Source organism: Parasteatoda tepidariorum, chromosome X2 (assembly GCF_043381705.1).
Source record: "Parasteatoda tepidariorum isolate YZ-2023 chromosome X2, CAS_Ptep_4.0, whole genome shotgun sequence".
NCBI lineage: Eukaryota > Metazoa > Arthropoda > Arachnida > Araneae > Theridiidae > Parasteatoda > Parasteatoda tepidariorum.
The window spans coordinates 49,434,613-49,448,659 of record NC_092215.1 but is presented as its reverse complement, the minus strand read 5'-3'; the positions used below and the strand labels follow the sequence as shown (position 1 = coordinate 49,448,659).

The following is a 14,047-nucleotide window of genomic DNA, read 5'->3' as shown; positions in this document are numbered from 1 at the left end:
ATATTTTTGCATTATATTTATATTTGTCCAAAATTTGCTTATTGTTAAATTTTTAAAAAGCGTCTTTGCTTCAAATCCCCATAATAATTCAGCAAGCTCATCTTGCAGGTTGATGCCCACGTTTTCAATTTGAGCAGAAAATGGCACAATAATCCAATCAGGGATGTCAATGTTTTCCAAATCAACAAAACGCAGTTTAAAATCGTCGCCCAATTTTTGAAGATTACCTGTATATATTTCCAAGTCGTATTCTTTTATTTCTAATTGTCACATATCTGAAAAATACTGATAATCCTTCGACCAAACCCCCGCTTATGTTAAATAGACCCCTGGGGTCTATATAGACCACTTTGGCAACCTATGATTTACAGGTTTCCTATGATTTACAGGTATAATTGACAGGTTTCGCCAAGTGGGCCAAATTTGAAAAACCCCACCCAGGTTTTATTGGGTGGGCCCATCTTGAAAAAATCCACTTGGAAAACAATATATGGGTTTTCTTAGAATTTTTATTTTATTTTATTGAAACTTATTGTTGCACATTTACTTTTATGTAATTTATTGTGCAGCATAAATTTGTCAAATAGAGTTGCATGAATTATATGATTAAGTTTTTAATATCTGTAAAGTAAAAAACCATATCTAATTTTATTGTACTATTGAAAACTTTAAGCGGCCTTTTTCAAAAAGTAATATTTTAATGATATTAAATCAAATAAAAAATTAGTCTGAAAAGATAAATTTTTCAAATATAATTGCATGTTTTATATATTAATAAACAGCTCATTATTAATTCATATGTTTAAAAAAATTGAAAAGAGACCATTTTTTTTTTTTTTTTTTTTTTTTNTTTTTTTTTAACTAAGTGATATATTAACAAATTTAAACAGTTTTATTTTCTGGCCTTAAAAAAATGAGCAAAAACTTTTTATAAAAGAACTTTTTAAAATTATTTATCTCAAAATTATTTTCCTAGGATTAATTATTTGAAAAAATGGGACAAGTAACTGATACTCTTTATAATTATACATAATTTTAATTTCACTTTCTATTAATCTTTTTATAAAAACATGGAAGACCATTAATAAAAAACTGAAATAAATATTTTAAGTCAAAAATCAGATGAAATTTTAGTTTTTACTGATTATAAATATTTACAGATTATAATTTTATAATCGGTAATATATATATATATATATATATATATGTTTAATAAATATAGTAAATAAATGAGTGTGAAAACAAAAAGATTAACAAACTTGTTCCTTTTATATATTACTGCATTTATATTTTATAATGCTTGAGTTAAAAATTGTGAAACAATATGTACTTAACGATAAAGAAAATTCAAATATGTATTAGTGATAATGCGTTATTTAAACTTAATACAAAATACATATAACAAAATTAAAATAACTTTTTGGATTTATTTCTATTTTTAAGCTTATACAACACTTTTTAATAAATAAAAATATTTACACAGTAAAACTTAAAGTTTACGAGCACTAATTGAAAAAAAAAAATTTTCTCCGGGGTTTTTCAAATAAAATCCAATTTCCCCCGGTATTTTTCAAAGAGGGAAGTAATAGTCGACATGTTTCGAGCGTTCAAATATAAGCGCCCATTCTCAAGACTTGTCAGACTTGAATAACTTGTGACTTTAATTATTGAACGCTCAAAACACGTCTATTTTTATTATCACCTATTATTTTTTAAATCAATGAAGTTTTTATATTTTCGATTCAGTTTCTTGGGATTATCCATTTAGTAACACAACATATTAAATTATTTCACTCAATATTAAAATAAGTTTTTCATAAGCGATAGGCACAGGTTCTTAGATGGAAAAAAATAATAATTCACTACTTCACTAAATCAATGTAGTAAAATTTTTTTTTTCTTTTTGCTGCAAGCCTTAAACATTTTTAAGGACATAAAAAAATTCGCTTACAATTGAAATTTCAAAAGTCGAAAGTGAAAATGTAATGTCCCCTAGCACCACGAATCGAAATTAAATAATTACAAGGACAGCTATTTCAAACAAATTTGAGTTACCGTCCTACTTGAAGAAAAGGTATTTTTTATCTATTGATTCTAAAGTTTATTCGACATATATTTTAGGGTATTTCAATTGAGTTTATTTTTACACCCTTATTGCTTAAAATTATTAAATAATTTGCTTAAAATAAATTATTCAAGCTATATGATTTAATGCATTTATAGTATAATAGTAAACGGGGCTTCCATTGCATATCCTTAACCTTGATATTGCTATCATTAAATAAATGGAATAAGCTTAGATAAATAATAAAAGTGAATTTTTTTCTAGTTTTAATTTTCAAGGAATAATATGTTTTAATTAAACAGATTTCAATTTGAAAATAGCAAAATTATTGAGTAGGTTCCTTGAAGCTACATCATTCTCATCCTCTTTTGATGAATTATAGGAGAAATTGGTATTCGTAGTTTATGTAAAAAGCATGCTAACCTTCTCGCTGCGTATTTTATTTTATCAAAATAAGTTCGAAAATTGCATATTTATGACATTTTTCAAATCAGATAATGATTATAAATTTGGGACGGCTTCGGAATCTTCTTTCAAATTTTAAACTTTAGTATTTCCTGCTTAACAAAATAAGGCATTTTCCTGATAACAAATTACACTACAATAATATCTTGGGAATCGTGCTAAAGTTAAAAATTAAACAAAATAGTTTAGTATATTATACGGAAAAAAATCTACATGGTGTCATAAAGAAAGAGTAAAAGATATAATGAAATAATTAGTTGGATAGTTGATCTGTGAATCACACGTGGTCAGATAATTAAAAATTTAATTTCACGACTAAGATATTAGGACGGCATTTAAGATACTGAGATATTTTAAGACGCTTAAAAATTTTGGATACGTATTCGACAGCTTTTCATGTTCATTATCTTTATACTCTTTGTAGTGACTTATAAAACATCAACACTAGTTTTGATAATCTATGTTGAAGTCACAAGAAACAAAAATGAAGACAATCAATAATTTATCTTCTTTTTTCGAAAAAAATAGTATGCTTAGTAATAATTAACTGTTTTGCAAATAATTTCAAACAGTGGAATGTTTTTAATTTCTTAACAAGGTTTTATTCCTAGCCATTAGAATAATTCAGAATCAGTAATTCTCTTAAAAAAGAACTTGACAATAACTTAAAAAGGAACTTTACTTTAAAGAAAACCTAAATTGAAGTACTAAAAAAATTGATTAGTATATTATTGAAGAAATAATATTTGTAGCAAGGTAAAGAATAAGATTTTTAAAAATTTTAAAATTTAATTAAATAGTTGGTAAAATAGTTCTGCAAAACACTCCCAGACAGGTGATTAAAAAATTTCTTTTAAAATTAAGACAATATATGTTGAGAAATTTGCAATGATGTGAGAGATGCTTAAAAATTTTGACTACCTATTTCTATAAATATTTATAAAATATATACTCAGGAAATTGATAAATATATAACTCCAAATCTATGCATACATATGTATATTATTAAAATTGTATCAGTTATTGAAAAAAAACTTAAAAAAAATCACAATCTGGTGTATCACAACATTCTATCAGAAGCATGCTTTTATAAAACTTGACATTCGTAGAATAAAATGTTTTTTATTCAAATTTCTTTACTAAATTGCAAATAAATTATTAAACAAGTAAAAAAAAATCGCATTTTATAGTTTAAAAGAAATAAAAATAAAAAGATTAGCAATCGGTTATTAGCGAAAAAAAAATATGAATGAAATTTTACGTTACAAGCATGAAGTAAAGTTCCTCGTAAGTTTATCACATTTTAATATTAATAGCCCCATTTAATTATTTCTTCTCTGTCACCAAATTATTTTTTTTAGAAATAATTAATTTTTATTTTTCTCAGCTTCGAAAAATAAAAACAGTTGAAACTTTAGGTTTTTCAATTGAAAAATATGTAGATTAATATGATGTAAAAAAATTCATACCTTATAATTCAAAATTTTTACATCCTCAATTTAATTAAATAATAAAAAATAAATAATTGTTAAAAATTATTTTTTTCAAGAAATTATCTTTTGGTAAATGAGTGGGTGCTATTTTTTTGAATTGACTAAATTAACAATTATTTATGACTAAAAACTCAAAAAGTGAAATTAAAATTAAGGGGTTTAAACTTTAAATCACTCTCCTGACCAAACTATGGGGACCACATTTTCCAGATTGTGGCTACCCCCTATAATTTGAAGATAAAGAATCCAAATATGTAAAAAAAAAACATGTTTTTTCAGAGAAAGTACGTTTTTGCACCCGATTTCGTAACCTAATTAATAGTCAGCATTAAACAATTAGCATATTTGAGGTCACCCCCAGAAACCATTCAGATTGGCACTTAGTACTTGAAAATCGGATCATTAGAACGAAAGTTATTCAGGGTGATCAGGGTCTTTTTTTTAGGACTGTACATCCTACAAATAATTAGTGTAATTTTTTTCATACATGTTGACAGAGGTAAATTGCATTAAATGCACTGCTTCGATTTTGAAACAGACTTAGATAAAATGAAGAACTTTCTGTGAACGCAAAATCTCCATTGAAAAACAGTTTACAGGCAATTATAATTACATCTTAAATATTACAATAATAATTAACTCCTGAAACTAGTTTAAATCCTTATGTTATTGCCTATTTTGGAGAAATTTCTTTTAAAATCACCAATTTTATAAAAAATGGTTTTAATTTTTATAAAACTCTATATTGGCTATTATACAACATATACCAGCATGCCTGATAGTCAAATAAGTAAAATGCAATGCAATAGGTCAATTGCAGAAAAAGTGTGTCGATCCAAAACAGAGGAAGAATTCATACCAATTTCTACAAAAATTTACCTGTATTAAATTAAAAATTATTTACTGTGGGATAAATTAAAGAATTGTGTCCCTTTTTCTTGTTCATAATGATTAATGCTAAAATTTCCTGGAAACAGCGTTCGCACCTATTATACATATCTGTTTGGAAACACAAAGATCAATGTGTNAGTGAGGTTTTTGACGTGACGGTTTAAACCATGGTTTAAACTGTCAAAAACTGTCACATGTCAAAAACCTGCCAACCCTGAACAATATAGATAAGAAAAAAATATGTATGCAAATATATTTTCAAATAAGAGATCTCTAAGAAAGGAATTAAAATCCTAAAACCACTGATGATGACTATTTTTTTTTTTTTACTAAATGGAGCATTAATCAATCATGAAATTTATTTCTATTTTAAATGGAAAGATCATCCTTCATAAAATTTTTAAAAATATATAAATTTCAATATTTTTAAATATTATTATAATTATAATTATTATTTGAGCGTATTTCATAAAAATTTACTCTGCAAGGGAGAAAATGAAATGTATAGATAAGTATTTTTATAAAATAATAAAATCTTAATAAATCTCATTTTATAAAGTTGAATTTCCTTTACAATATCAGTAAATTTCTTCTCCAATGATATAGAGAAAATTTGTTAAATAACTATAAAAAATAGTTACTATTTTAAAGAGAAAAAAAAAGAACCTAAAATATGTAAGTTCAAAAACATTATTAAAATAAAAAGCTTTATTATTTTATAATTAAACATAGTATTTCTTGTTTTAGTTCATTTTCTTAAAAATTTATATGACACACATAAAAATAAATTGCAAAAACAGTTGAAAAAATTATTTCTAACAGATGGTATTTTTATAAATCTTTTTATAAAATTAGAACATCTTACAAAATTAGTCAAATTTTTTTTAATTGCTAACAGAAAAAAATAAATGCAATATAAAAGAATTATTAAAAAAACTGTAATGAGTTAAATATAGGACTAATGGGATAATAGCCAGAATTAGTTATTTTATGCCAAGTGAAAGTAGTATTATGTTCAGTATGCAAATAGTTCTATAATATATTTTAAGTTACAAAATCAGACATAAAAAAGTACTTTCCTTGAATTAATGATTAAACCTTTTAAAGAACGAATCCCGATTTTTTACAACCAAAAATATGTAGGGTAGCTCAATCTGGAAAATATGACCCTAATAATTTAATCTTCTATTTACATATTTTGCCATATTTTGGAAAGTTTTTATATGAATCAAACTTTTCTTTTGCACATAATTATAAAATTCATTTATCTGAAGACAATTTCACAAAAAAAAAATAATTTTTAATTAAAAACTTATTATTTTATTTAATAAAGATCAAAAATATTTGAGATGTATAATGCAGTAATTTTAACATATTAAATTTTAATGGCAAAATTTGATTTGAAATGGACAAAATACATAGTTTATAAGCAATTAAAACTTTAAAATGAAATTTTATTTTTCAAGTACTATTTGATTAGTTTAAACTAGTGTAATAATTTTTATGTCTTACAACTTAGTTTGTTTTTACCATTATTAAATAAAATAATGGGGACAAAAAAAAATTTAAATGATTTTTAACAAATATCTGAAAAATCAAATTTTATAATAGTAGACAAAAACATTTAAAATGGTATAATAACTCCAGACTAAACTATTTGAACCATATTTTCAAGATTGCGGTTATCTTCCACAATCACCAGGGTTTGCGATTTTTTTGATTTTTTAAATTTTTTTTTAAAAAATCAGATTTTTTTTTTTTATTCAAATGCACTGTAAGAACTTTAATTTATGATTAAAGAATTTTATAAATGTGTAATCAAAATTAAATTAATATTAAAACCATATTATAACAATATTTTAGAAGCTTTAACTTACTAAAATATTTTTTTATTATAATACATAGCTTTGAATGCATAGCAACCATAGCAAGATTGAAATTTAAAAACTAATGAAATAGAGAATTTAAAGAATACTTCAGGAGTCTGTCTAGGTTTTTCTGAGAGGTACCTATTTTGCGAAAATTTAGACATAATTTGTGAAAATTAAAAATTATATTAAAAAATCAACACAAATATGGTAAATACATGGATTTATCATTTCTTACGAGACACAAAAATAAAATTTTAAGAAAGAAGTATTTTGTGAAAGTAGTAAATTCGGCTTGGACAGGCCCCTGTAACTAACTATTAAAACAAAGTTTCAATTGGCAAACCATAATTTTAATTCAAAATTGCGATTTCTTTTGTTTCTTCTTGATTTTTAAAATGACAAAATAAATGCTACAGATTGTGTTTACAGATTTGTAGTCATTCCTCAAAAAATAAATAAATATTTAATCCATATATTTTTATATTAAAATATTCATTTTTAGTTCTATATCAAAGCTAAAAGTATAAGTTAAGCTAAAAAAATTTTTTTAAAAATCTATGTCCTTATTGGAATTTTTTTCCACAAAATTTCTTTATAGAAAATCAGATAATGTCAAAGATACAGTAAACATATTATGAGAAAAAAATACCAGTTAATATTCCTACAGCTTCAAATAGACTTTGTTTGAAAGGGAAGAATGACACTATATCAGTAAAAAAAATATCTGAATTCATCAGCCCTTTTTTTTTTCTTCTATTTTTGGCATATTAGGGAAATTTTTTTTTAGTATAACCTCAAGCTTCAGATATATACATTTTCCACCAATAAAATATAATGTAGATTTTAATTCCACGCTTTTTCATTCCAAAGGTAGAATTTTAATTAACATTATTTTTCGAAAAAAATTCATGTTTATTAATTACTTTCTACAGCTAAGCAAGTCTATATAATTAAGACAGCATTAAATATTTACTTTAATATGTACTTTCAATATCAAAAATTAAAAAGGTTTTTAAAAATGTAATTTCAAATGTGTTGGAATTCAACACAGATTAAGAAAGAAAGTAATTTCGTTAACTAAAATTAAATAATGCAGCAATTTATTTAAAATTTAAAACTAAGAAAAGAAAATAATAAAAGTATCAATAATTTAAAATACTGTTTTTCAACTTTTAAAATCAATACATATATATAAAAAAATAAGTTGATTTAAGGCAATGATTTTTTTTAAAAAATCATTTGATTTAAATCAACAAACCCTGACAATCACCCTCAAAAATTCAAATCTGTCAAAGAAAATATTAGTTTCAGAAAAGAAATTCTTTTTTAAATTTTATTTCATAACTTAAAATATTATATAGTAGTCATTAATTAGTAAACTTTCAGGTGTTCTCTAAATGTTTAATCCTATGATTTTTAACAGTTGTTTTGATATACAGTTCATTATTAAATTAAAACTGATTTACACTATTAAACATACTTGAAATTTTCATTAATTAAATTTAAATTCATTAGTAAACTTTTAGGTGTGTTCTCAAATTGTTTAATCCTAGTGCAGAGATCATTCTAGACAGGGCAAACAGGGTGAAGCACCCTGCTGCCCTTTTAGTTAAAAGAATCCACCCTGTTGTTGTCCCTGAAGTAAATTAATGCCCTGATGTAATAGACTCCATACCTTTTTTGCCCTTTCTTTATTTTCCCCCCAAACTCTACAATGGATTTCTTAATTTTTTGTTATTTTCAACTCTTTTTATTTAGTTTGTCATTGCTGTCAATACATAGATTTATATGGGAAGGAAAAATAGCCACCACACCTCCTTGTTGCACTTGTTTTTGAAAGTTTGCAGTTACTTCCACTATCATTAATTAAATCATAACTACAGACACTTAAAATACATTTACTATTTTATTAATATATGTATGCATTTTAAATAAATTACTAAGCTAATTAGCTCATTAACTCGATTTATATGTTAATTTATTAATAAAAATTAGCTTTTAGTAAAAAAAAAAATTCTTTCACTAATTTACAATGTTTTTTAATAGAACATGTAAAGCCCATAGAAAGAAATTATTGAGTTTTTAGAATAATAATGCCCCTTTTTAAACTTTTGCACCCTGCCCTTTTTTCTACCTAGAATGAGCTCTGCCTAGTGATTTTTAACAATTGTTTTGAGGTACAGATTATTAAATTAAAATTTATTTGTAACGTTAAATATAGACTTTAAATTTTCCTTAATTTAATTTTTACTTTAAATTATAAATAATTAATTAGTTAACTTTTAGGTGTGTTCTCAAAATGTTTAAATTCCAGTGATTTTTAACAATTGTTTTGACAAACAGTTCATTATTAAATTAAAATTGATTTACACAATGAAACATAACATAATTTAAAATTTTGACTGTTTTATTTCTGAATTTAAGTTTTAAGATTTACTTAAATAAGCAAAAAAAAGCAAATAAAAAAATAATAAACAGATTTATTTTTTTATAATTATACTATAAAAAATCAAGAAATCAGATTTAGGCATTACTTTTATGGGCTGCAACCGACCCGGAGCTCAGCAATTCAAACAAAAATACATTTAATTTCATTAAAATTATAAAAATCAAAACTTCATTCTGGCTTAAAAATTGTAAGACGAGGAACTTAAAATTATACCAACAAATGGTTTGTAAATAGGCTTCTATTGAATCTTATTTTTAAAACTCTTAACAACGTGCCAATGTAAATTAAAAAATACTTTCTAGTTTATTAAAAAAAATTACCTCTTTTAAGATTCTTTTTAAGTAATTTTTCATTCTTTTTAAAAATTCTTAATGGCTTTTTAGTGGTATTTTAAAAATAAAAAAATATTAAGGATTTTTAATTTTTTTTCTTTCAATTATTTCTAACAATATTTATTCTGTTTCTTTTTCATACAAAAAGTTATTAATAAAATTTTTAGAAATACTCTGGGTTTATACACTTCCATAGTGAGATAGCAAAGTTATGAGTTTATTAAAATTTAGAGGTTGAGAAACTTTATTTTAAAGAAAATCCTTGTTTTTGCAAAAAAGAGCTTTAAATTTGAAACTGAGTCAAAAACTTGAAACTATCAATGGGAATTACATGGGAAATGGAAACTTCTTAATCTATACCATTTCTGAAAGTTCAAATGCTCTTTCACAATTTTAAAAAAAAAAAATCTAAAATCTGAGATTCGATAAATATCTTTTACACAATTGAAAAAAAATCTATTTTTTAAATAAAATAAGAAATCATTTACATTCTTTTCTAAAAAAAGTTCTGAGGCTTGAAAAGCTTTTTTAATTAAATAGATTTTTTAATTATTTTAATTAATAAACTTTATACAATAGACAGTCACATAAAAAATGTTGAGTACATACAATCAAATAACGTAAAAATAACAAAACCACGATTAGGAGAATTTCACACAGGTATTACCCATTTAAAAATTCAAATACGTTCCTATTTTACTAGATTTTTAAGCATTAAAAAGATAAATAGAAATTAACGATTTGAATTTTACAATACATTTAATATTCAGAATTTTTACTTGCGCACAGCAAAAAAAATTTTTTTAACACATCATTATCTAAATATCTACTTTATTTCATAACGTTCTATTTTAAGATATATGATTTGATCAATAATCATAAAAATAAATATACTTCACTTTAAGGTTTAAATATTTTATGTTAAACAATATTATAACATTACACAATTATCACCAAATCTTCTACAAATGTCGCCAAAATGATATGCATGGGCGACAAAATTGTCGCTTAGAAATATGTTTAGAAATTACAAAATAATAATGAAAAATACTTTGCTTTTTTTGCATTAAAATCCATGTATTAGAAAATTTTTATTTACTAATTTTATTATATTTGTAGGTTAGGTTTCAGTTTTAAGATATTTCAAATGGAATAACTAAAAGTGTCTGGTTCCAAAGATTTTAGATGTTGAAATTTCAAATTTACATGTTATGCAGTACTTTGCATTCATGTACTGACAGTGTAATTGTTCATCAATAAAACATAATTTTTTGCTTTTTTAGAATTTAGTTTACTTAGAAATTTTAGATAATTTTTAATATAATATTTTGTAAGTTTCTACTTTCACCTATATATTTTTTGGTACCATTTTAATCTGTAAGTTGAATCTATTTACTAATATAATTCAAACTTTTATATACTCAATTTTAATAAATTCTCATTTTAAATCATCATAAACCAAATGAGTTTCAGGGTGTTATAAATGGCATTTAATAATTTTTGATGAGTATTATATGAATATTGCAATTGGGAAGTTCGATACTTTTTTCTCATGTTTTTCTACCATATTAATTTTTTGGACCACTAAATTTCCATAGTTGGTGTGAACACTAAACATTACATTTAATTATTTTATTTTGTACAGAAAAATTTACTCTGGTTTTAGTTAGAAGAATTTTTTGAAACAAATATAAAGTATCATTATTGCTTGTAAAGTAAATACGAATTCCTCATACAGAAATTTATGTCTTGTTAATACAAGTTCAACTTTAGTTGGTCAATAAAGAATTGAACACATGCGAAATAGTTTACATGTTCAAAAGAAATATTTTATGTCTTGTACAAGGCGTAAATATGTACAAAATAGTTTTAATTAAGAGCATGTCATGGAACTACGCAAGATTCAGTTGCCGCTTCACTGCATAGAATGTAAACAAATATTAGGGTAACAAGACATATGATATTGAGTCATTTTACGCATTTGAAACAATTAAAAGCTTTACAATCAAAAATGCAATCAAAGTAATTGTAATTCACTAACTGTAAATAATAAATAAATAAATTACCATTATATTATTATGGTAAACAATATTTAAAGAGTACATTTATCAAAATATACAAATAAGTCATCGCAATAACTTAAAGCACATGTTTAAAAAAATATAAAAGAAATAAATTTGATAAATAACTTACAAGACAAGCTTCGACATGAGTATAGGCACCATTATTTAGCACAGGGATTACACTAAGGAATATCTATATCAATGACTTAACACCACATAATCCAAGAAAACTGAGAATTAACTTCAGCTATCACACGATCACAACTTCGTTAGTAACACAAAGGAGTAGAAACCATTGAAGATTTGAATGCGCACCGTTCAGTTTGTTTGCATAGTCGCAGACTGCTACTGCGCAGGATGGGGCTTTCACCATTGGTTGAAAGTTCAACACAAGGGAAAACTCACTGGTTCGTTCACTTTCTTTTGTTTATAATTACGGGGAAAAATTCATATTCTTGCGTTAGCGAAGGAAAAGTAAAAGAAATAAATTCCTCCTTTCTCCCCTTTTCCAACTCCGAACTTCCGAGAACCTGCAGCTGGGAACTAACTCGTACCAAATTAAGTTATATTTATTTGGTGTGGCTATTATTTTAAACCATAAAAAGATGTAAGCCACACTTGGTCATGAGGACTCGAGTCTTGATTATGATGTGTAACATGAAACCGTAAACAGATTTTTTTTGAAAATATATTTTCATAATGTTAATGTTACTGATATAAATATAATGAATTTTAGTAATTAAAAAAATATATATATTTATGCTTGGTTTTTCAGTTCTTTTGACTTTTTATTCAAATTTAATTAGAATCATTTTAAAATAAAATGAATAATAGAAATATTATTAATCCGTTCATGCTTAAAAGTGAGGCTCTATTTTTTTTAAAAATAAAATAAAAAGGTTGTAACATAATACAAGAAGCACTAATTAGCAAAATTTGCATACATTGTACAAAAAAGAGTTTTATTATTTCTCATTATACCAGAATATAAATATTTGCACCTGAAGTTAAAGCTCGGTGTCTTTACAAAGTTGTAATGGTATTTAATGGAAGGAAATATTCATTAAATTTAAACGATATTACTGATTTAAACATATCTGTATTAACACTTTTAACGTTGTCGAAATATTGAGATCTGGTACCAATTACTAAAACTTAAACAAATAATTTATTGTTATAAAAATTGAAAATTTAAAACATTTATGCATAATTAATATTACAAAAAAAAAACAAATAATAATAAATTATGATAAAATGAAGGATTCAGCAAATATTTAATTTCTTTACGATTTTTACATCATTAAAAATAATGCGAAAAATTGTTTCAATGATCTAAAATAAAATAATATAATATAGTTACATACATTCGAGCTTTGCTACACCGAATTTTTGATGGCATATTAACTTCTTTCTTTATTATTCGAGATGAGAAAAAAAGAACATAAATTTAGAAGCCAATTACTTAAAAAGTACACTAGAAAATTTGTTTTTGCACTTTTATAGTTTAAATATGTTTGAAATAAAGCGAGGAAACTTAAAAACTTTTTTGCCCAATAACTATTCATGCAATACAGTAATAACTAATAATATTCTCAAAAATGAATGCATAAAAATTAATTTCATATTTTAAAAGAAATTGCACGGAAATGTATCAAAAATGAAAATCTATGTTTGTATTTTTAAAAAAAAGCTTATATTTTTATTAGAGTTATGTTTTTTTCAGCAATTTGAACATTCGTTTCTTCATTTCTTCGTTATGGAATTATACAATGTGTTACGCCTCATAAAAAAAAAGAAAAAAAGAACAGTATCTTTTTTATTTATTTATTTTATTGAATTCATTTATTTCATTCACCGACTTATCATAAAATATAATCTATATCTGCTAGTAAGGAAATAATACATACAAGCATATACAATGTTAACTTTTTTTGCTATATGTAGAACTTAATAAGCCAAATTTTCGATTTTTTTTCAGAAAAGAAATTTTAACGTAAATCACCGTAAACTGTAAAACGTTTCCGTGCATTGTTCTGTTATTTAATTGAAATTCATGAGAACATATAAGCCTCTCTAGGGAAAATACAAAAGGGATAATTTGATGCAAAAATATTCCTTTTAAAAAATTAATTTCCCGAAGCTCTTCATAAACGCTAATTTTTTTGTTGACTTAATTTATATTTCAGAAAAGGGTAGGAGAAATTAGAAACTGTCCTGGACTCCATGGTATTTTCAGTTTTCCTTTTTATAATTAAATTTTAAACTTTTCAGTTGCTCTCTTTCTTAAATAATAATATACATTCCCCCGAAATTTAAATTTAATTTTCATTCGCGAGTATAGAGATAAAAGAATCATTAAATTAATTTTAAAAAAAAATTTCATTATGGAGCTTATAAGCAATATTATAAATACATTTA

At 24.0% G+C, this 14,047-nt stretch overlaps 1 protein-coding gene across 3 annotated transcripts in view; it reads right to left on the bottom strand.

Annotated features, from left to right (window-relative positions):
- The window catches only part of LOC107437403 (uncharacterized protein T19C3.4), a 31,310-nt gene extending 19,309 nt beyond the window's left edge, over nt 1-12,001 (bottom strand). Inside the window, exon 1 of one of the 3 annotated variants that reach the window (XM_016049400.3) lies at nt 11,760-12,001. In XM_016049400.3, the coding sequence (XP_015904886.2) occupies nt 11,760-11,791 (32 nt within the window). In that variant the 5' untranslated portion in view covers nt 11,792-12,001. The remainder of the gene's footprint in view (nt 1-11,759) is intronic. The other 2 variants (XM_016049398.3, XM_071188168.1) reach the window with 2 other exon arrangements.
- Between the last annotated feature and the right edge of the window lie 2,046 nt (nt 12,002-14,047).